Source organism: Sparus aurata, chromosome 2, assembly GCF_900880675.1.
Source record: "Sparus aurata chromosome 2, fSpaAur1.1, whole genome shotgun sequence".
Lineage (NCBI taxonomy): Eukaryota > Metazoa > Chordata > Actinopteri > Spariformes > Sparidae > Sparus > Sparus aurata.
The window spans coordinates 31250168-31272906 of NC_044188.1; the positions used below are offsets into that span (position 1 = coordinate 31250168).

At 40.2% G+C, this 22739-nt stretch overlaps 1 protein-coding gene across 1 annotated transcript in view; it reads right to left on the bottom strand.

The window, feature by feature from the left end:
- Positions 1-1062: 1062 nt before the first annotated feature.
- The window catches only part of snx19b (sorting nexin 19b), a 41465-nt gene continuing 19788 nt past the window's right edge, over positions 1063-22739 (bottom strand). Inside the window, exons 12-14 of the mRNA XM_030398237.1 lie at positions 7211-7395; positions 6618-6705; positions 1063-5376 (exon numbers count right to left, since the gene is read on the bottom strand). Of these exons, the coding sequence (XP_030254097.1) occupies positions 5253-5376; positions 6618-6705; positions 7211-7395 (397 nt within the window). The 3' untranslated portion in view covers positions 1063-5252. The remainder of the gene's footprint in view (positions 5377-6617; positions 6706-7210; positions 7396-22739) is intronic.

Below are 22739 nucleotides of genomic sequence, written 5' to 3' on the forward strand. Positions count from 1 at the left end.
CAAGAGATTAGCAAATTCTTCCTTTATGTTTCGTGTCACACAGTGTCCCAGCTTTTTTAATTCAGGGTTGTACCGACATCTGCCGAAAACAGATATCACTGTTGCTGCGTGGCTCACAGCTCAGTCACAGAGCCCCGATCAGCAAGACAGCTCTCTGAATAGCTTTCCAGGAATCGAGGCTCCTCCCAGACACAGAGGCTTTTACTGGCACTGTTTCCTCTTTTGGCATTTTGTTCTCTAAACTATGAGGACTCTTTGATACTAGCTCATATACAGTGTAATCACAATGGGACAGTAAAGTCTCAGGCCATCTCAGGTCTTAATCAGTTTGAAAATGAGGGGATGAGAGGATGAGGGTTCTATTGCCAAAACTGTTTGATTACTCAGTCTGCACAATTCAATCTACCATTTTAACATTAGCGTAAAAGTTTGAATTGTTATGTGAAGGGATGCACCTGATCTCATTTAGGGTGAGTGTCACCCGACAGAAATGATGAATTTTCAAGTGTTTCTCAACACTTTCCTGGAGAACAATGAAAATACTAAAAGCAAAAAAGTGAACTATGTAAATGTTTGATCACATTTATCCATCCGGGTCCCTCAGTGCTTGACTAATCTGAAGTGTTGCTTACAGTTTTATCTGTAAATCCAATTTAAGAAGATTTCTCAGCAATGCAAAGCCGGCTTCCAACACCCCCTCCCGTTGTTTGAGAAGTGGAGCTTAACAGACTCCGTTCCAAGAAATGGTTCTGATCTTTATTATGGGCTATTTCATCCACACACTTTTTGTTGTTGTTGGACGAGAACCATGAGTCTGCAGGCTATGGCAAATTAGTGGGGAGCTGATAGAGCTCCATACAAAGGGGTAAAAAACTCATAATATGGAACACAAAAATGACCCTGAAGAGGCTGAGCAGATTTCTGGTGAACCTCCAGAAAGTTAAAGCATGCCTGGGATAAATTTAAAGCAAAATCTCATAAAAGATAAGCCAGCAGCTCACAAGCCTCTTGTAAAATGTATCGCCCACCTCAGGCCAAGAAAATAATGAGTGTGAACAACAGTTGAAGATTTAATAACTCATGTTTGGTAACTTTATTGTTTTTGCAAATATCCAACCAGCAAATGTTTAACAGACTGACACAGTCTGAGCTAACCGACAGAGAGGTTTCACAGCAGTAACATGCACAACACAACTCCACGGGAAGAGAAACAGCAGACATGATCTGATAGAGAAGAAAACGGGAAGGTGAGGGAGAGTGCAGAGGTGATGAAACAGGATCAGAGTGAGCAGTGGAGCTGTACAATGAATACACATCTCTGAAACAGATCAAGCTTTAGTGTCACCATCTATAAACTGTTCCGATTATCATTTGGTGTAAAAACAGAAGTTCCAAAGACAAACAGCACAGTGCATTTATTTCTTACCATGAATAATGTAACATTAACCATCTATCATTGATAAAGCTTTGCTGTATCAACATCATTTTAGTGACATAACCAGGTTTTTTTTTTATCCTTCAACTGTCTCACCAATATCTTTTCATGACAAACAGAACAGAGACATATTTGACAGAACGTCAGCACTGTTGTTTCTTCACTCTGTTGGTGTTAGTTCATTTTTTGAATGCTTTGCATTAAAACAGCCATAGCTTAAGAATTGGCCCTTTAACAACATCTAGTGTAATAACAATATACAGAGCAGAAACAGTGGCAGCAATATGCAGCAGGTATCTCACAGTCTCTTCACAACATTCAGCACATTTTGCACAATAAAAAGAACACGTGTTCACAGATTCACTACAGAGAGCAGGAACTGGGTGCTTATGTTCTACTAAGGCATGGTCAGTGGCTGCGCTGACGCTGCATCACTGCAGGACAAACTTCATCAAGTCACCTTGTAAGGCAAAGTCCTCTTAAAGCACTTCATAAGAGAGGACGCTCCTCTCTGTCAGGACGGGCACCTCGCTCATCCTTTAATGGACGGAGTTGAGAACAGGTCATAATTTAATAAATCAAGCAATTCAATAGGTTTATAAATACGCCGAATCACAAGTAAACACAATGTAGGGGGGGGGATGTGTGATGTGACCACTAAGCCAGGGTACAAGTGCAAAACACTGGAATGATACTCACAGTAACGATAGCATTAACATTTAACTTCTTTAGTACAATGTGGAACGCAGCAAATCAGTGAATGTGCAGATTCAGTTGAACAGGACATATTTAATATTTGATGCATTTCAGATGAGACAATATTGCATTTCTCAGTCCTAATATAACCCATTTGGAGCTGACTCCATGCTCCTAGTGTGCAGTATCCATGGAAGAGCTTCTCTAAATTTAAGTCACAACATTTTGTAACATTTAAATGTTGGCAGAAAACTGATTTACATTCTGGCCAGCTGCATCGGAAGATGAACTAAACAGCATTTTAAGACAGTCTGTGTTAAGACATCTGGTCTGCACATGTCTGCCACGGACATAAATAATGACCTGTGCTTTAACATGGATACATACGGAGGATGTTGCTAGTAAACAACAACAGTTTTCTCTTCATTGTCTTTATCCAACTAAGAACTAAGAACGCGGATTGATGTGATCCCAACACAAAGGCGATAAGATGCTAAGGCAGAGTCACAAAGTGCAAAAACCTTCGACAATATGATTAAAGTGAATGTAGACCTCACTAAAGCTTTCTTCAGATGGCCTCTATCTAATGTGACTAAAGGATGACTGGCTGACCACATGCTCCTCAGGCAGCAGAGGTGGACGTCTGGGGTAAACGATTAAACATATACTGTACAATCTGGCTCAACACAATGACACTGATGTGATGAGTTTTAGACTAATTCATTCAGTAGAACAGCACTCTGTGGTGACAGGTGTCAAAGAAAACCATACTTTAAAATGTTTGGAACTGTGGAACTGCCAATTAGACACCAGGACAATGTTAGTTTGACAATCACCAGTTTTAACCAATGGAGCTTGCCCCCAGTTGGTTTAAAGTTTGAACGTTTGAACAACAAGTTGTTGTTTTATCAGTAGCTCTATTTAGTGGCATCAATGATCGGACAGCTACTTTTAGGAGCAGAACTTGCTACCTCTGAGGTAAAACAGGGACATTTAAATGGGACAGAGCCATCGTCAATGTTGTTACACACACACAACCTGTGTTTCCTACAATCACAATTCAAAATATCTGCTGACAAAAGTGTGAATAAGACCCTCAGCATAAATTAACGTGAACATTTTCAACTTCCCTCTAAGAATAGAATGATGGAAGGCCAATTAGAGTCTAAATTCCTATTTGTAAACTCGGGGGAACATCCATCGACAACAACGTCATGACGAAGCACAAGTCTCACGTCACAACACAATGGCAGCAGCCATGGGGAGGGGGTTGGAGTGTATTTGTAAAAGACAGTTTTTGTATCAGGCTACTGAATGGAATATTTTGATACATTTCCGAGTGTCAAAGTGCCATAAAATTAAATGCACAATGACGTCTGTCACATCATCAAAAGTAGGAGATTCCAACCTTCAGCTTTGACTAGAACGCAGTACATCAACTCAGAAATTCCTTGCCAAATAAACGCTATTCAGGGATGCATAATATGGATTGTCTTTAAAGGTGCATACCACCAATTCACTTACTTTATCAGAGTGTGTAAATGCTACACTTGAAGGAGAAATATTTTGAATTCATTTTATGGGCTTCATTAATCAGCTGTAACTGATAAACAGTTGAAAATCTGCAATATATATCATGCATTGCTAACCAAAATATATCAGCATGGATAGATAGCACTAAAAGTAAGTGAGACATTGTGCCTCACTGTAATATACCAACCCTCGCAGCCTGCAGTTTAATTAGCCATCTATCAAAGACAACTGCTCTTAAAGAGGACACAAACAACTTACCCTCTTAATATTTCCAAGTCATAATGGCGTTAATTTCCCTCAGAGTCGCAACTTACCAACAACACAAAATATGTTCATTCATTCATTTAGTCTATGACAGACACGTGGAAGCAGATGGAAATTATGCCAGGCTGCCTGCCCGACTGGATCGACAGTCAGCCTTCATTTTCTCGGGTGATTCTGCGTCTGGTAGCAGACAGAATTAAACAATGAAAGCAAAGGTTACAGGGAACTAATCTAAAAGTTAATGGTGTCATTATTCTAAAGCCATTACGATGTGTGGTCAACATTTACTTCATAATGCTATGTTAAAGCACAACATTTGTCTATTCCCAGTCTGTAGTACAGTCCAGCAGTTTATTGTTTTTACCTACAAAAAAGCCTGTAAAGTGATTGAATGGACCTGGGCCAACACCATTTATATACCTGTTTTTGTGGAGCACAGTTCTTATATGATTTAGACATTAACTGCACAGATAATTCTCCAAGGGACTTGTGAAGAGAACTGTGACGCATCCGTGAAGCCAGTAAAATATCTTATAGCCAACTCTTCACAACACTACTCTACAGTATGTACTTTCCCTACACCTGGACACATGCAAGTAAAAAAAAATCACTACCAGAGACACGTGATCCCTCAGGAAGGCTCAGATTTAGGAAGTATAGCTCACATTATGCCAGAATCACATGTGTGGCTCTATACAGAGCCAGTGGGATGTTAAAGAACAGGTCAACAGAGAATAAAACACTGATGCTAAATCCCCACAGAGCATGCAGGGATTTAAGATGGGAGGAAAAGCAAATCCTGCTTCTCCAGATCTGAGCAAAGGTCTGGGTTTTTCTATCAAGAAACTGCAAGAGGGGATGAGGGCAGAGTGTGAAGACCATCTGAAGTGAGTTTAGTCAAAGCCGAAGAGTTTAGTGAGCAGGAAGAGGCAGGACGTGGAGATCGGAGGAGGCTTTCCCACATGTTTAGATCTGAACAACACGTCAGACACGTTCTGACATTAAACACAAACCAGGTGCTCTCGTGTAATCAAAGCTGCTTCAAATGTAGTTTGTGTTAAAGTGTGTGTGTACAGGACACCGTGTTCAAGAGCCTCATGTGTTAATACATCAACACCTAACTAAAGACAGGCCTCAGAGGTTAAGGTAGGGGCAGAGAATATTCAGTCTCACCAGACACATTCATTTTTCCACTCTCATCGCAGAGCATTAGTAGAACAGGAGCAGCCTCACTGTCACACTTCTTTTTCAACAAATCATCAGTGGTGAATGATCAGTGGAAAAACTACAGCTGGGTTTGCAGGTGTTCCCCTGGGGTTTCTTCTCATGCCAGCAGCTTCTCTGGGTTCTTGGTGAGGGTCTGCAACAGGCTCCTCTGGAAGTCATCCTCGGGTATTTCAGGAACCAGGAACTCCAGCAGAAGATCAAATATGCAGTATACCAGGTGTCTAAGCGAAAACAGGGACAACATATTTTCTTTGGTGACTTCATGTGAATGAGACTGGATGAGGATGTAGCTGATGTGAGTGGCCTTGGTTAGACGTGAAGCTTTGCAACTAATCAAAACAACCTGATTAATATCATCTTATTTTTGTTACATGTAAACATATAAAGTTGAGGCTATTTCAGGCTATAGCTGACCAGGACATTTGAGCTGGTGGATAAACAGTGTGGTTGCATGTTGCTTTGCCTAGAAGTGGTGTACTGAACCACACTTCATTTTAAATCTAAAGCCATTTCTTTCAGCCTATGGAACAAGGTGCACCAGCTCCAGTCTAACCTTAACCTAATTGTTTCTTCAAGAAATGTTTAACAGTCTCAGTTTCACACTGATGCCTATTTATGACCTACAAAAGCAAACAAAACATCATTCTTAATGCCTCTTCGGTTTACAGTTTATGTGGGTTGGATCAGTCATGAAATTATTTTTTAAGATGGAAACTGCTATGTTTAAACAAAATAAAATAGTGTGAAAAATATGTTGCCTCTTTCTTCCACTCACTTCCAAAACAAATGCACATTCTGCAAGATCAAAATCTTTACCACAGAAGGCAGTGGTTGTCATACCACTTTTTCCCACAGGGGCCATCAGAATACATTTTTCTTCATTGTGCTGTTTCACAAAATAACCGAACTGATGGTGAAGTTAGATGAAAGGTCACAGACTAGTAGAATGTATCATCTGGGAGCCATGAATATCTGTACAAAATGTTTTGGGAATCCATCAAATAGTAGAGATATTACCGTTCGACTCGAGAGCCACACTGCTAGGTTGCTTTGAGGTATGACAGCCTTCTTGGACCTTGAGCACCATATTATTATTCATTTGAGTTTATGTGTGATAATTCTTCTTATGTGTGATAATACCGAGAGTCACGGAAAGCGATGCAGAATAACTACTAGCAGTTTCTTTTTAAAATTTAACCATGGTCATGATAAGATTGGAGAGATCCAAAAAGTCTTTCTTCGATGATTTCTAAGCAGATTAATGGATGCTGATCAGTAATGGGAATCAGATATACCAACTGTAACCTCTGTGTTTACCATGTCTGTGCATTTAGACTGACTTCAGAAAATCTGAATTGGGTGCAAAGAGAGTGCTTTAAGTGGCATACACCGATGCCCAAGGCCTTTTTTGCTTATACCTGATTGTATTAAAGTGGCAGCTGAGTGTACAGTATGTATTTACCGGTTAATGAAGGGGTCTTGAAGAGAGTCCAATGCAGTCTGCCAGCTGAGTTTGTACTTGTCTGAGCCCAACATGTCAGATACAAGATCTAGCGGCACAAAGACATAGAGAATTAGTGTGTAAGCAGCTGTTTGTTGTGTGTATCTATTCCTCTCTCATAAATGAGAGTGGAAGAGATTGAAATGATTAAATCATAAACTACAACAGGGCTCAAGTGATGCTGGGATTCTGAGGCTGATTGTATTAGAAAGCATGAAATCTGATAACAAACAGTATATTGGATAGTATAAATTAAAAAAACATGTGCAAAGCTGTAAATTTCACAACTGATATGGAATCTTGTCAGCATGATCTGTGGGTATAACTCTGTTGGTGATACAGTTGCTAAATTACCTCAGACATATCTTTGGAATTTTCACACAACCATTTGTAGTTAGTTATTGGCTTATACGTTCCCCGATATTAATATCCATATATCTGTGATGATTAAGAATGTTCAAAAGTCTAATAATACTGGTCATGCAATGCATTTGTTGGGCTCCAAGTTGCACTTTCTTCCTCAACATTGCGGCTGTTTGTCTGGGTACATGTACCTGGCAGGAGTCTCATCAGACAGTGTAGAGCTTGCTGCCTGGTGCTGTCCTTCTGCTGCTGACTGCGCTCAAGTTGAGGGGCTGTAGGCAGAGTTCCTCCTGGCCACACAGCCTCCTGGATGACCTGCAGGTACACCACCCAGTACCTGGTGCATGTCAGGTTGGCTACGCTCACATCCAGCCATCTGAAATGTACAAACATACAACAGTGGTTTCGAGTTAGCTCAGTTGATAAGTGGAGTCTAAAAGTGGTTTGTGCCTGAGATGACAGACAGTTTCTGCTATACAGGTTTTAGGATATCCGTCTTGTGTTTGTGATTTGGATTGCCTGGAACAATCTCCTGATGCCTGGTCAGACCAACTATAAATGTTATGCATGTTAGCGTTTAGCATGCTAGTGACTGTATAGCAGTTCCCCAATTAGCCCTGCATCACAAGATGGAGTGTCCAGCCAAGATAGGGTGTACAGCGCTTAACATAAGAGTGTAACTCATATGAAGGTAAAATGACCTTGGCAACAGTTTGTTAACCTCCTGACTTTAAGTCCCTTTAGGATTAATGGGTGGTGACCTTTTCATCATGCCTGACCTGAGCAGTACTGAATGATCCTGGCCTCAGACCAGCAAATCCTTTTAAATGTGGCCCACGCCTCATTGCATTCCCACACGGATTTGAAACTCAAAGTGCAGCAGAGAAGTCTGGCCTGGCACAGTCTCACACTGGAGCTGATCTCAAACTGAGCCCATTTTCCTCAAGTCTTTTACTTAACTGCTGGAGTTAAGGTCTTGTGATGAGTAAATGAAATAGGTTGTGTGTAGCTAGGAGACGTTGACCATTCTGTTCTGACCTGACCTTTTTCACACCAAGATTTACCATCTGAGGGCTGGAAACTCAGCCAGTCGCCATCCAGACTGGATGAGAGGGTTATTTAAAGCACAAAGTAAAAGCTAAAAACAACATCTCAGTGGACTTCAAGTATTCAAGCATTGTACAGGTCAGGCCCATAAAGTTATAAAAGATACGTGCAAGTTGGTAGTAGTATTAAGTAACTAAGGATGCACGAAACCGCAGTGTTCAATACCATATAAGGCCTTATATAAGATCATTTCAGAGTAGGTAGTAGTAGGAGTTTTTTGGGACTTGCAGACACCCTAAAAATGTTTAACACCATGCAGATGCTGTTATGCAACACTGTTCAAAACCTCAGAGCTTAAAAGCTTAAAAAGAACCAGGGACCTCCCTCTGGGCCTAACATTCTGCTTCTTTTGCTCACTTCTTGTGGCCCCTAATGAAGTTATTTCATTAGTTTGTGCTGGCCAGTTACCACACTGTTGAGCTGCGCTCGATGGACAAAATATGCCAGCCACAAATTTTGGTTGCCTGAAGATGTACAACTGCAGAGGAAAAACAGCGTGAGAGACGATCGGAAATTAATTTATGTAACGGGACAGCCCACTGGTTGGTGCGTGAGATCCCAAACTTTCCAAAGACACTAAACTGACAGGCTGAATATGAGGGAGTGAATAAAATGATACCTATGAAATGTGAAATGAGAGTTCAAACAAACATTTGAATAATCGCTTGGTCAAATCAACTGAAAATTTATATTGAAATATTTTGACAAGCAACTAATTGTTTAGGACACCCCCTGGTTCTTGCTGCTGGGTTGTGAGAGACTGCTGCTTTTCCTTGTTTTAGCTGTATTATTATCTTAAAAGCATTACTGCCCTCTCAATTAGCGTTGATCAGAGGGCATCGGTATTGAGCTTCATACAATGTTGGTACTGTTATTTAACTGGTGCAATATCTGTGTGGGCAGGCACTAATTACAGTTTACAATATCACTATAATTCCAACAAACAACTAATACAACTAATGAACCAGCCTAGGACCCAGCAGTGTTAGCTTTTGCTCTGTCTGACAGGTTATTGTCCGGTCATGTGCGGAGTGCTGAGGTCACAGAACCACCCGCTGCTGTGAGTTCTGACAGTCTGGTCGTTTGCTGTCACAGCAAGGGTAAAAGAGAAACGCTAGCTAGACTTCCTCCTTTGTATTATGTGGTTAGATCAAATCACTAAGAGTGACAGAGCTGCTGCTGACTCTGCAGGTGTTGAAAGAACCGGATAAAAAGTCATGTCTAGTGGGAATCACTGCTAACATTAGCAAGCTGGACTAACATGCTATAATCTACTATTTTACTCAAGTGGTAATTAAACTGGTATTCCCAAACAGTGAATGTTTGGCTTCAATTGTAAACAACAGTGGATAATGCAACTCCTACTTGGGATTGTCGAAAGAGTGGAGGGAAATGTCTTGCATCAACATTCGAAAGCTACCTGGCTTGAACATTCTCCAGTCAGTATCCTGTCAACCTCTGCCAGGGCAAATGCTCACTCAGAGTGTGAAGGTTCAGAATCAGCTGCACTATCACTGTAGTTTATACTTCCTCATACAGGAAGTGAGGAGCCTTCACATTTAAGTTTGGCTTTATAGGGACATCAGAGGTCAAAATCTTGGTTTAAAAAGATGATTAAACAGGAGAAACAAAGACTACTAGAACATAAGGTTGATCTGAAAAATCATTCTACCGCCACACAAGCATTTTTTACCGCTGAAGCCTAGCCTCATCCCCAGTGACAAGAGTGTATTTTAGTCAAGGCTGCTTAAAGTTCGGCAGGTGAACAATAAAGTTTGTCTCTTCACTAGCTCATACCAGTCAGAGACGAGCTCAGTAAATCACAATGAGTTATGACGGAACACTGCAAACAGGAACACAGTGGACACAGAGACCTACAGTCACTGAAAGCCAGATGCAATAAAGCGCTGAAGCACTGTAACATTATAAGGACTCATTTACAGTTTGTCAGGGATTCCAAACTCACTTTAGTGGTACGACTGTAAATCTAAAGAATGATTAAATCTCAAAAATGTTTAGCATTCCTCAAAGGGCTCACATGTTTCAGTGACTGCATCCTGTTAATTGTGATGTCTTGCTTCCTAGAACAAAACCAAATGTAGATAAGAAAGAGACACAGAAAAACTAAGTAAAACTGTGGATCCATATTTTGAGTCTCACAGCACAGGTGAAAGTTTGTTTGATCCACCTGGTCTATTTCGGACGAGCTGAAGGATTAAATCATTTAATCCCCATACAAGTTAGCCGGGGTCTAAACCAGAAGTTAGCCAGCTCGGCTGGCAGATGTCACGATGGGCTCCACAACGAGGCAGATCTGGGTATTTTTCTTTTTTAGTTTCCTGTGTCACTGAGCAGCTTTTATAGGAGTGAAAAAGGCATTCATTACATCATAGGCATCACACATTTAAAGACATGTGTGCACTGAGTGTGATGTGAGAGACGACAAACTGTAAAGGTCGAACTGCGGTTGCCTCCAAATGCTTCCTTTTTGATTGATTTCGTTAATCAATCAATTCCTTTGTCTGTTGTCACCACTCTGCGGTCTCACTCAATGACCCACAACACTATCTGATTGGTTAAATGTAGCAAGTAAATAACTGCTAACTAAAGTTATCAAATAAATGTGCCGGTGAGGAAGCATAAAGGTGCAGGAAATGAAAATGTCAGTACTTGGGTATATTGTACTTTCTACATTCTATCACAGGTTATTCAATTTTCAATTTTTTCAATATTCAATTCTTGTTAACTTTTACTGCAAATGTATATCACTTCCAGATCTTGATTATCTGTCTCTTTGATTACTAATAATCAATATCGGCCCCGAAAAAGAACAAAATATCCCTGTATGTAGTACACCTTCAGTGTAATTCCAGTATAATATATTATATGGTTATACGTACAGCAACATCATGGAATAAGAGCAACATGTAGCTCTCACTCTTGATAACAATCCCAATGGAGAGAATAGGCGTGATTAGATTTGTACATTTCTCTGCATTTAAACTGAATTCTGAGGTAGAGATAAGACCACGATACTGTAAATGATGTCTCTGATGAGGCTGAGTCCTTCACCTAATCTGTTTACCGTACATTCTGCTGGTGGATACTGACAGAACGAAGGACTTTCATGACTGCATGAAAATTACTGAGGCGTTTACAACTAGTACAAACATCATTAATGATACAAAAGCAAAATGATCCCATTGCAATGAGATTAATGGGCTACAGCTGTGGACTCAAACAAACCAAAATGTCCAGGTGAAGATTGTGTGAGCACCCTGAATGACTGAAAACATACAATTTAAGACTGGATAGATGCAAAAACACACACAATACAGACCGTATTTTGATACTCATCTCGGCTGGAGTGAGCGGGTTGTTCACTTTTTAATTTGCACTGGGATTTCTACTGACCGCAAAAATATGAACAAAATCAGAATGTCCCAACTGGAAAATGACTTTGCTAATTGAGAAACAGAGGGGAAAAAGTGACCGAGGCAAAGGAGTGAGGCTGGGTGGGTGTGTGAGCAAAGAGAAAAGAAGTGACCGAAACAATTAATAAAGTGTCTGTAAGCTGGCAGAAGAAGTCGGAGGAAGATGAGCGGCCACGTATGCTCAAGTTATCCGAGTGTGTCTCAAGAAAGATAATAGAAGTGCTGGCTTCAAAGCTGCCTAATGGCTGATGAGACTGAAATGCTGCTAACTTCACATCAGGCCTCTTGCTTTGTATGTTGATCAGTTGCTGTAATGAGAGCCGATTATACAAACTGTATCGGCAAATCTAATTTGTCTGCAAATCTAATTTATTTGCAAATCTAATTTGTCTGCAAATCTAATTTGTAATCAATTTCCGAGATGTTTTTGTTGTCTTTCTGTTTCTTTGTAGGATGAGTAATAAACATCCACCACTCAGGACAATTTGCATGATTTAACCACATCTTCAAACACAGAGCTTGCCGCCATGACACTGCTAAATCTGAATCCTAGCATTGTCACCTTGGAATATGCCCATGCCATCAGGGAATTAAAAAATGTTCCAACCACATTCGTTCCTCGAAGACGATGGTGAATAATGCGTTGGACAGTTCTTAACCCAATTTTAGTAATTTTCGTAGTTTCTCTCTCTCTAGACGTTTTCTCTGCTTGATGAATGCCAATGATTTGACCCTTCTCAAACAGACTAACATCTTTTCCACGACCACAGGATGTGTCTTTCGACACGGTCGTTTAAGAAATGAGAAGCTACTCATTGCATCAGTTGGGGTTAAATAACTTGTTGCCAGCTGAAAGATGATCGCCCATGCAGTAATTATCCAATAGGAGGCTCTTACCTATTTGCTTAGTTAAATCCAGGTGGCGACTTTTTTTTGGGCCAGGCAGTGTATGAGCCAAGAATGTCTAGCAGCAATCTGTCAAGGCCAAGCAGGAAATACTTGACACAGAGAATACATTAATAAATAGTTTGATCATCAATTAATTCAATAAAAATAAAAATAAACTGTAAAATCCATAAAAATGTCTACGGAGAATTTAAGACAAATCGCAGAGAGAATAAAACATTTTGAATAACCATCAATCAAGCTGCCAGATCGTACATGAAACAATCTACACACACAATCCACACACTACATACAATTTCAACCCATCTGTCATTGCAACTTGACAGCCAACAAGCTGACTAAAGGGGTGTGTGCACAGCTGTGCATACACTGTTGTCAAAATGTTCAAAACTTTCCATCTACAAAGTCTTCAGAAAATACTCCTGAGCTTTAACCTAAATGTTGGCAGGTATGCACCAGTTTGGAAGCTCCAAGGCCCATTAAGTTGCCTGTTTAAGCTCACAGAAATGAACAGCATCGGTTTTCACAGGACAGCGTTTCATTCATTAAGACATGTTTCCCCTCAAACTACGTACACTGGAGGACCAAAGAGAGACTTTCAGGATTCATAAGACAGACGCATGTACTCATGCCTTGGTTATGTGGACAGGATGTGGAGTCAAACACAACATGTAAACACATTTTTAATGGCTGTGGTCTACGTGAGTGCATCAGCGCTCACAGACAAGTCTGTCTGTTATCTTAAATCACCTCCGTATGTTTTAGCTGCAGGCTGAGTCTCTTGAGTACAGTACACTCCTGCAACAAAAACCTCAGACGTCTTCTGAGAGCCGAACACGTGGAGACAATAACCAGGATGAACACATACAACCTTCTCTGAACAGGATCCTCAGTCACTGTAGCTTCCATATAAAGATTGTAATCATTATAGTGCTGATGATGCACGACAAATTTCACCCCACATGCCATTGCACTAAAGTTGTGTTGTAACTGCAGCAGATGTGTTGTGAAAATGTTAGGTTCCTGGAAAAAATATTATTTCCTAAAAGTTTATATAACTTGATTTGATTTACACCATTTGACAACCAATTTATTTCTTCAGAGTTTCCAGCATTGCATAATAGATCTGTGGGTGGCATGCCTTCAGAAAATGCATCAGTTTTTTCTATCTGATATTATCCCCAACTATTAGTGATTATAACTGCCTTTCAGTTGTAAGCCTCGTCATACCATTCAGGTGGCAGTTTATATCCATGTCTGTCCAGACTCTTATCATATATGTAGTGAAGACTTTGAAGGAATGTAGATACAAAGTTGGAAGTGTAGTTCTATGTGAAATGGAAATTTTCAGTGTATTGAATAATTGTGAGACACCTGCTGTCTTTACTCACTCAGAGACTATTTGATCACCAGTTGATTCTTGAATCCAAGTCAATACTTTTCCTCAAGTTGTTCCTAAGTATACGCATTCAGAAGCATGGGTACATACATATGTACGTCCAGATGAACAGACAACCTAAAAACATAATGCTGGCTTTCACCAGCGTGGATGCACCAAAAGGGTCAACTTACAATAAACCAGTTTTGATATAATTATGTAATTATACTGTAATTTATATTTATTCACAATAACTGTGGAAACTTCTTTTTGACCTTCCCACATTGGACTACAAGACACTGCTTTATATAAATTATGATAAATATATCCATATATTTCCATTTACTGAAAAACTAAAACTAAAAGGCTGAGGATATAGGGCTCCCCCCCAATGTAAGACACTTTCTCGTAGTAACTTGCAATCTTTAATTGTTTGCATGTGAATAGTCAACTCAATATATGTGCACCATTCGTATTAAGTGTAACAATTTCTGTTTTAATCTCACAAAAAAAAGTACTGTAGTATTACTAAACTACATGTTGATGATTGGTTCCCAGAAAATAGGATTGGAGGAAACCAAATAAAACTCATTGCCTACATCATTGTGATGGAACATTGAACAAATTCTTTCAGACTGGTAGTGGTAAAGTAAAATAAAAGATCTCAACTTAGCACATAAAGATTTTTGCTCTTTACAGTGCATTTACAAAGAAAGCTTGGGTGAGCAGCCTGTGTCTACACAGAATGTTTTCAGGCCAGAGTTGGGGACTCAAGTTTGCAAGTCACATTTAGGTGGCACACTCACCTATGGATAGTAAGTAAACATGTTAAGCTCAGCACCAACAAAATGCTTCACTTATTTAAACACTGAAAAAAGTTAAGTTATCCAGCCAATGAGTAAATCACTGATAATTGATGCTCTATCATAATAAAAGTGAACAGCAGTGTCTTTTTACATTTCAGATTGGTTTTACTGTAAGTGACTTGAAGTGATGTTGCTGCACACGTTTAGTACAGTGTGCTAAACCTGGAAATGACCGCAAGCGAAAAAACTGAGAGAAAAGCAAGATTTTGATGGGTTTCATTCCAAAACACAAACATTTCGTTCAGTAATAAAAGTCAGCTGCTGTTAAACAACACAGACAATTGTATCCAGAAAGATCTTCTGTTCTATAAGAAAATGACTTAAGATAGCCAATACGTCCAATGATATTTAGGGCCCGAGCAGGTCTCGACCTCACGTCACACCTGCCGAAAAATTTCAGAATCCATTATTGTCCTCAATTTCCACCACTAGGTGGCGCTATAATCAAGGAAAGCGCATTTTGTCTTATAACTTTATTGCACATTCAAAAACCTTAAACCCACGTACCCGCGTTCACTGAAATGTCCTGAATCTTGTGATATAGGCCACGCCCATTTCCACCAACTGCTTTTTCCGCAAATTCACGAAATGTTGCAAACCTACTTTTTCAAACTCCTCCCAGGCCATTTCACCGATTTCCACCAAACTCTGCACACAGCATCTGTGGACTCTCCTGACAGAAAAGTTGTTAAAAGAATTTTCATATACAAAATACAATACTCAAGTTATTAAATAACAACTTCCTGTACATTTTGCTCAAAACACAAAGTGTTGCATATCTCCACAATGGTCTGTCCGAATGACATGAAAAACAGGTGACTACTTCCCCGTGAGCCACTAAAGCTCTGTACAAAAATGATAATCGTACTTTTTCAAACTCCTCCGAGGCCATTTGACCGATTTGCAACAAACTTTGCAAGTAGCACCTGTGGACAAAACTTATCCAAAGCTTTCACCTACGTCACACCTGGTGGCGTGGTCCATTTTGATGCTTTGCAATAAAACCATCAACTCATAACTTCCACATACAATTTGCCATCTACTCCAAATTGTTCAAACATCTTGCCCTGAATACATCTACACAGCACACCCTGATGGCAGCATGGCCTGACACGCGTGGACTGCGAGTGCCCGTTCATCGCTGCTTGTGGCTTTAATTCATTATGAGTTTTATATTACAAATGGGGATTTTGAACAAAGCTGTTCATGTTCTAATATCACCAGTTTATGGACTAGTATATTTCAGATCATGTGGCAGCAATAGTGTTTGCCTTGAACTGCTGTAGTTGTGTATTTATATGCATTTATATTGCAAAGCATAATACAGTTATTAGTCTTAAAGGAAAGCTTTCATTGTGTGGTTTTTCATATTGCATTGCAGTAGCCTGTTTAAAATGGTTATATAACAAACAGCTAATCGGTGCTGATAATACTCTATGCTAATAGATGAAGGAGTGATGATAATACAGTACATGCTTTGAATTCCTTAGATGTAACTATGCAGTGTTCTAAGCAGACCGGATAGAACACTCAGTCTGTAGAGGTGAAACTGAATGCAGATTATCATCTGGAAGACTGCAACACACAGGTAGTGATTTTCTGCCAATAAATCTGCTGAATTGTGACCTCAGTGTGAGATGAGCACTAAACTGTTGAGGCTGTGATCTCGTACTGTTTACCCCGGTTCCCATTTAGAGTTCCATTGTCAGTAAATGGTCTTACATCAGTGAGAAAAACAGGAACATGGATATCATGCCAACAGTGTACATTTCCAAAGATGAGATCATTTATCAGGAGCATGTGAGCAATAAGGAGCAATCGCCTAGTAATGATAAGGTGATAGTCGAAAAAGAGCTGTGTTTTGCTGTGTAGCTCCAGAAATGTTTGTGGACTACAAAAATTCACCTGACTTTCCATCAGCATGGACAGAGGAGATGATCACAGAATCTTTCTTTTTGGACAAACAGATGCTTTAAAGCTGTTTCTCTGATTGACAGTTGGTGGTGTGATGTGCCAAGTTAGGATGAATCAGCAAAAGAATAAAAGATGACTGAGTAAGGTCTCTAAAATATTCCAAAAAACAAAAGGGGAGACTATGAAATGATTACGTTATAATTACCTTAGATCTTGCTGAGTTGTAGCAGAAGAAACTGTCTGACATCTGTGTCTTTGTCTTGCGTTTTCTTACTGTAGCCAGACTAGCATCCGCATCATTACTCCTCACTACCTACATACATTTCATCATACAATTTCTCCAGTTGAGTGTTACCATCGCGCTATGGGTGAACTTAATCGCTGTTCTACAGACCTCACAAATGGCATGACTGTGGTCCTGCTTTCCTGTGTCATTTTAAAATTGAAATGTCTTCCAAATTTTACACTTAATGGTGCACTGCCAACTGTGTCACCATGTCGGACATGTTGTTTTGGTCTATCCTTCACAAGCATGGATCAAATAGCAATGAAGGTGCACCTGTTACCCTCCTTGAACAAGATTTGGAGACTCTGCGCAGAATTAGCAGCCAAACTAAGCCTCAGTCAACCAATTATTAACTCCATCGCCCGATTCATAGTACATTTATACTGATGCAGGACCAGCATATCGATGTACTTCCATCTCTGATGTTAAAAAACAATATCCATGAATCTTCACACCCCTAAAACAGCTTAGTTTGTTCACAAGAAACTCCCACAAGGTACCTTTAATAAAGATTGACTTTGTTATAAAACCAGTTATCATTTCACAAAGTAATGAGTTAGAAAGCCCCTAAAAAGCCTTCATATCCAATTTCTGTCTGGACAGACATTTGAATAGGACTCCTATCCAAAAAACACACAAAGTGTTTGGCAATCTATACAGAAAAATAGAGGGGAAAATATCACACATACTGAAGACACTAATCGGCACACATATTATTAAAAAATAACCTGATTTACTCTTTCAGAGGTAAATCCTGTGCAAATGGGGTCATCACTGCTAAAGAATAGCTCCCAAGAGGCCCGTTAAGGCAGGACAAAGTTTTTCTGAGTGTGTATTCTTCAGTAACTGAGCACAACAGCAACAACAATTAATTACAGACACTGCAACACAGTCCTAACAGCTTTGATACTTATCTCAAATATCAATGACACAGCTTAAAAAATGACAGCATATTCCACTGTTTCTTCTAGAAGGAACTCTGGTGGTAATAAATAAAGCTGGAGCCAGGTGATCAACAAAACCAGCTCTGTTCAGTTTAAGCAGCAGCGGTAACCTTAGAGGTCAGTCAGTATGATGAAGTGTTAACTGTCTAGCATTCACAGCCAAATTTACTTAAAACAGTTTTGGCTGCAGACAAGATTTGTAGATATAGTAGCATGAGTATTAAAAAAACATGAGCACATGTATTTGGACATCCCACTCAAAAATAGATTTGCTCCAACTAGAAAATATATTTGTTCCCCTTCAAATGCATGCTGGGGGCACCACTACCTTCTAGGCAGTATTGAAGTATTTAAAAGGCTGAATTGAATGTTCATAAGAATAAACTGACTAACTAATACACATAACACACTGTAAGCTATTATTATTTGTATTATTACCTGCAAACCTGTGGATAAAATGTCTGCAATGTGGAAATATTTTAAATTAGAAAGTGAGAGCAGTCAAGCCGCGTCATGTAACATCTGCAATAGGACCGTTATCGAGTGGGTAACAAGAGAGCTGCATTTAATACTAGTCATTTGATACGGCAAATAAAAAAACAAACACTCAAGCAATATAGGCAAAGGCACTGAAGCAACAAACACTTGCAGATACTCTCAAAAGGAGAGAGAAATATCCTCGAGACAGCGACATGGCCAAAACTATTAGAGAGAAGGTAACTGAATTAATCGCTCTGGATAACCAGCTCATCTCCGTGGTACAGGTTCAGGGTTTTTCTTTCTTTCTCTCTCTCTTAGCTCTTCTCACTGGTTTGAATAGGGCAAGGTTCAGTCGAGCGAGGTTCTGTTGGAAACGCCAGGCCTAGGCCTGCATTAATAACAATTAGAAAATAGTTTGATATTATGTTTTGAAATGTATGCATTAAATGCAACTTGACATCACAAAGTGATTCCGCCCCAATTTATAAAAAGCTTCTCACATCCCTTAATAATGGAGTGTGCTATGAGTGACATGTGAACAGCCTATCATTTATCAGTTGTGTATCAACTCACACAGTAGTAATGTCTGCAATTGTTGTAGTCTAATATCTATGAGCCACAGCCCAACCAAAAACACCAACCCATTCGGCCGCTGTCCCGGTCTTCTGCACTTCCTCTAAATTTCACACAACCTCCAGAGTCGCTCTTTGCTGCCGTAAGGTTTCTAGCCTGCTAAAGTAGAGCGGACAGGTTGGATATGGCTATGGTTAGCCTGTTTGCTTTGCCTATGAGCCCAGAGACACTGTGACGGTCAAAGGGGTCGGCGCCACCAAATTCGTAGCTACACAATGCGCGGCAGCAGATCTGTCACTGGCCAAGTGTTTTACAAGACAAACGCAAGCACCTATTATGCCAAAGTGAGTGTTGATGGAGAGGAAACTGTGTATAAAAACAAGACAGGACAATAAAATCATAATCAATAATTATTCATATCGGCCAATATAAAACAACATGAACCCAAATCTCCTAGGCCTTATTAGACTTCAAATCTACAGGTGAAAAGGCAACAGAATAACAGGGAGGTGGGTTTCGTTATCATCATCATCATTTAATAATAAGATTAATTCCTGCAGACTTACACCAGCCGTAACAGAGAGGAACCTACCAGACATCCAATCTATGCCATTGTTTTCACCAAACTAAACTGTGTGATGTGTCTGCACCCAGTGAAGCGTACACCTCAGTCTAGCCCTCTGGCTCAGGGCTCATCACATCACCAGCTCCATTCAGGCCCTGGTGCCGTCTTACAGCCGCCTGCCCTGCTGTCCAAGGTCGGCTCTGTTTCTCTGCCGATGTTTGAGTGTGGGCACATACGTGCCGGGGCCTGGATTTATTAGGTCTGTTGTGGCGCCTCGTTCCCCATGGCTGGTCATAACACAGACATGTGACGTTACAGCCCTGAGCCAGAATTTGAACACATGGGGCCCACATGGGTTGACATGAACCTCGTCTCATTTCCATACATGTCACATCAATGCACAAACTGATAAACTTTGCATGCAGGAAAAAACACTCACAGATAGGTGAGTGCATGCAAACATTAAGACGCACACAAGCTCTTGCACATACACAGACAGCAGTCAAGGACCCTGCTTATGCTACAAAAACATCCATTGAACTGAGTCTCTGCTGTCATCACCATAGCAGTCTTACGACAATCACCAAAGAGATTACTTTTCCTTTTGGCGCATACAACCACACACAGATTTAGACTCTGCATACACATATACAGTAAAGCACTTTCAACCAATTAGAGCTGACAAATGCCAAGTAATTCTATATGAGAGATTGTGGTCAACTAGAGCCTTAGACTGTACAGCATTATTGCTACCATGAAAACCGCCAGAGTTGTTTTCCAGGCCGTCTCTGTCAGAGATATTTTTCAAGCAAGAGCAGAGCGCTCAACCAATGTTCTGCTCCATGCCTGTGGGCTTAATGTGGTCTAAATTCAACAAAACGTGTCGTGTAACTGTAGTAAAGTCACATTGATACGCAAGTGTGGATCAACTCAGGGCAAGTTTGCAAAGTATGTGTATGTCAACAGTCAGTTTTATCAGCCTGATAATTTTACAAAACATCTGGCAGATGTTGTGCCCTCTATATTGGCATTTTAAAAGTAATTTAAGTATACATATTCATGATCATCAGAAAAATAAATACAGTATATTAAAGCAAGGCTGATTTATTCTACTCTAGCAGTCTAGCAGTGCTGTACACTAGACGGTTGTTGCAAACCGAAGATTGCCTGGGTGAAAAACCTGCTGCTCGTATGAGTGAGCAGAGGGAGCAGGGCAGCTACCCTCTGAGGTAGTGATTAGTCCAGCTCCTGTCGGGCCTGCCAGGAAAGACACATTTACAGTGCAGCTGACATATTGTAATCTTAAAAGAAAAATTCTCTCAAGCATTGCCCTTCAGTTTCCAGAGATAAGCAAGGTCACAATTTGACCATGAATAAACTCTGCAGCTCCTGAATACTCTAGAAGAACTTCTGTCTGAGCAACAGCTACTCTTATCCTGCAAATGTTCATGCTGTTACTTGCCCATGCTAATATCGATGCTTTCACTAATCCATGCAAGTTATGCTGATCTTGTTAGAACTGCAGTCTAGTTACCATGGTAATAACTATGTTTGACTATTAACCATGACCCCATTCTGTTTGATAAAGAATGTGATACAGGAAGAGACACACTGACTGGAGGGGGGCCTAAAAGTTTCAGTCAAACTGAAATTTGAGTTCTCTGAATGCTTTGATACTTTTGTTTTTTTTTTATATGTTTTTATATACTTAATACTTAACATAAAACGAAGAGGACAGAACTGTTTTAGGGCCTATTTGTTGAAACAGTGCCACCAATTGTGAGTAGTGAAATGCATTGCTGGCCTGGAAAATAATGAATGAAGGTAATGTTAACGTCCCCATCCTTTACTCTCAAAAACAGTTAAAGCGTGTTTGCTTTCAAAATGGAGCAAAATTATAAATACCCAAAAACATTTTATTCAAACTTATTGCCACTTATTGTCTGAGCCAAAAAATCCCTCTGAAGAAGAGTATGGCACGGGGCACTAAAACCTTCTTCCTTTGGTTAATAAAGTGTTGACCCAAGTACACAAATGAAGACAAACACTGAAAAAACAATGCTGATATCATTCTTTTAATTCCCTAGCTTTGAGATACACTGCAAACCTTTAGCCTCTGGCATATAAGATGCTCATTGAGAGTTGTAAAAGCAAGTCCAGCTGCACGCACAAGATCAGCAGTCTGAATCAACTGACTAAAAACTACTGGGAATAAGTCCAACACTCAGCTTGACACAATCAATGACAATCAAGATAAAGGGGAGATGATTTGAATACTTGGCAAGAAAATCAAAAATCAGTGACGCAAGAGTATCCAAATACATGTGAACCATCAACTGAGCTGGCCAACAACTGTGTATGAGTTGGACTTGAGGGGGATTTATCTCAGTTTCCTTTTAAGGTAAACACAGACAAGTATAACCAGGTCCTGTTTAAGCTAAAATAAGCCTTCAGCCAGTTTTCAACAGACAAGATGTCATTGCACAAGTATGTCTCTGGAGACGGAAGATGGACCATGACTGTGGAGCCACATCTCCGACCCCAGGCTCAGGTGAGAGGTGAAAACAGACACCAAAGTGGTGAAGAGGCCAAGGGGTCACTTATCAGGTTCATTCTGCAAACATCACGACAGCATTTTAGCATGCAGCACTTGTCCTCCATCTAACTTTATCAAGAGTGTGGACAATAATGAGCCATATCATCTTTCACGTCTGGCCAGGGGAGGTTATGATGTTCCTACAACTCACTAGGCTTCAACTGATGGCCCACTGTGGCTGTAGGAATGAGTGTGTTTCATAACCCTCACGAGGAGTGACCTGGGTATTTGACCTATAAAGTCCCCTTGAGACGATTACATAGGTCTGTAGGAATTGGAGAGCAACTGTAGACTACTATTAGCCAGTAATAGAAGTCAATATTTAGATTTGATACACGTCTGTAGATGTAAAAAGGGAAATATGCCTCTAGCAAACGTGACAGTGACATGACACAGGGCAACCGTCCAACTGAAACACAGGGTGAGATATAAACCACTCAGACAGCCTGATCCCAGTGTGAGGAGTGCGTCTGAATTTGTCTCATCTCAGGAACAGCCTGTCCAGAGATGTCACACCTCCTCCACTCTATAGAGGCTGATAGATAGCCTGCACACATTATGTAACAAGCATCTTTTCCAGCATACACTCTGTCCTCTTCTTCCACCAATACCAAATCTGTAATGAATGGCCCACCCATCTGGCCACCACCACACTCGCTGCCTGAGAGTGA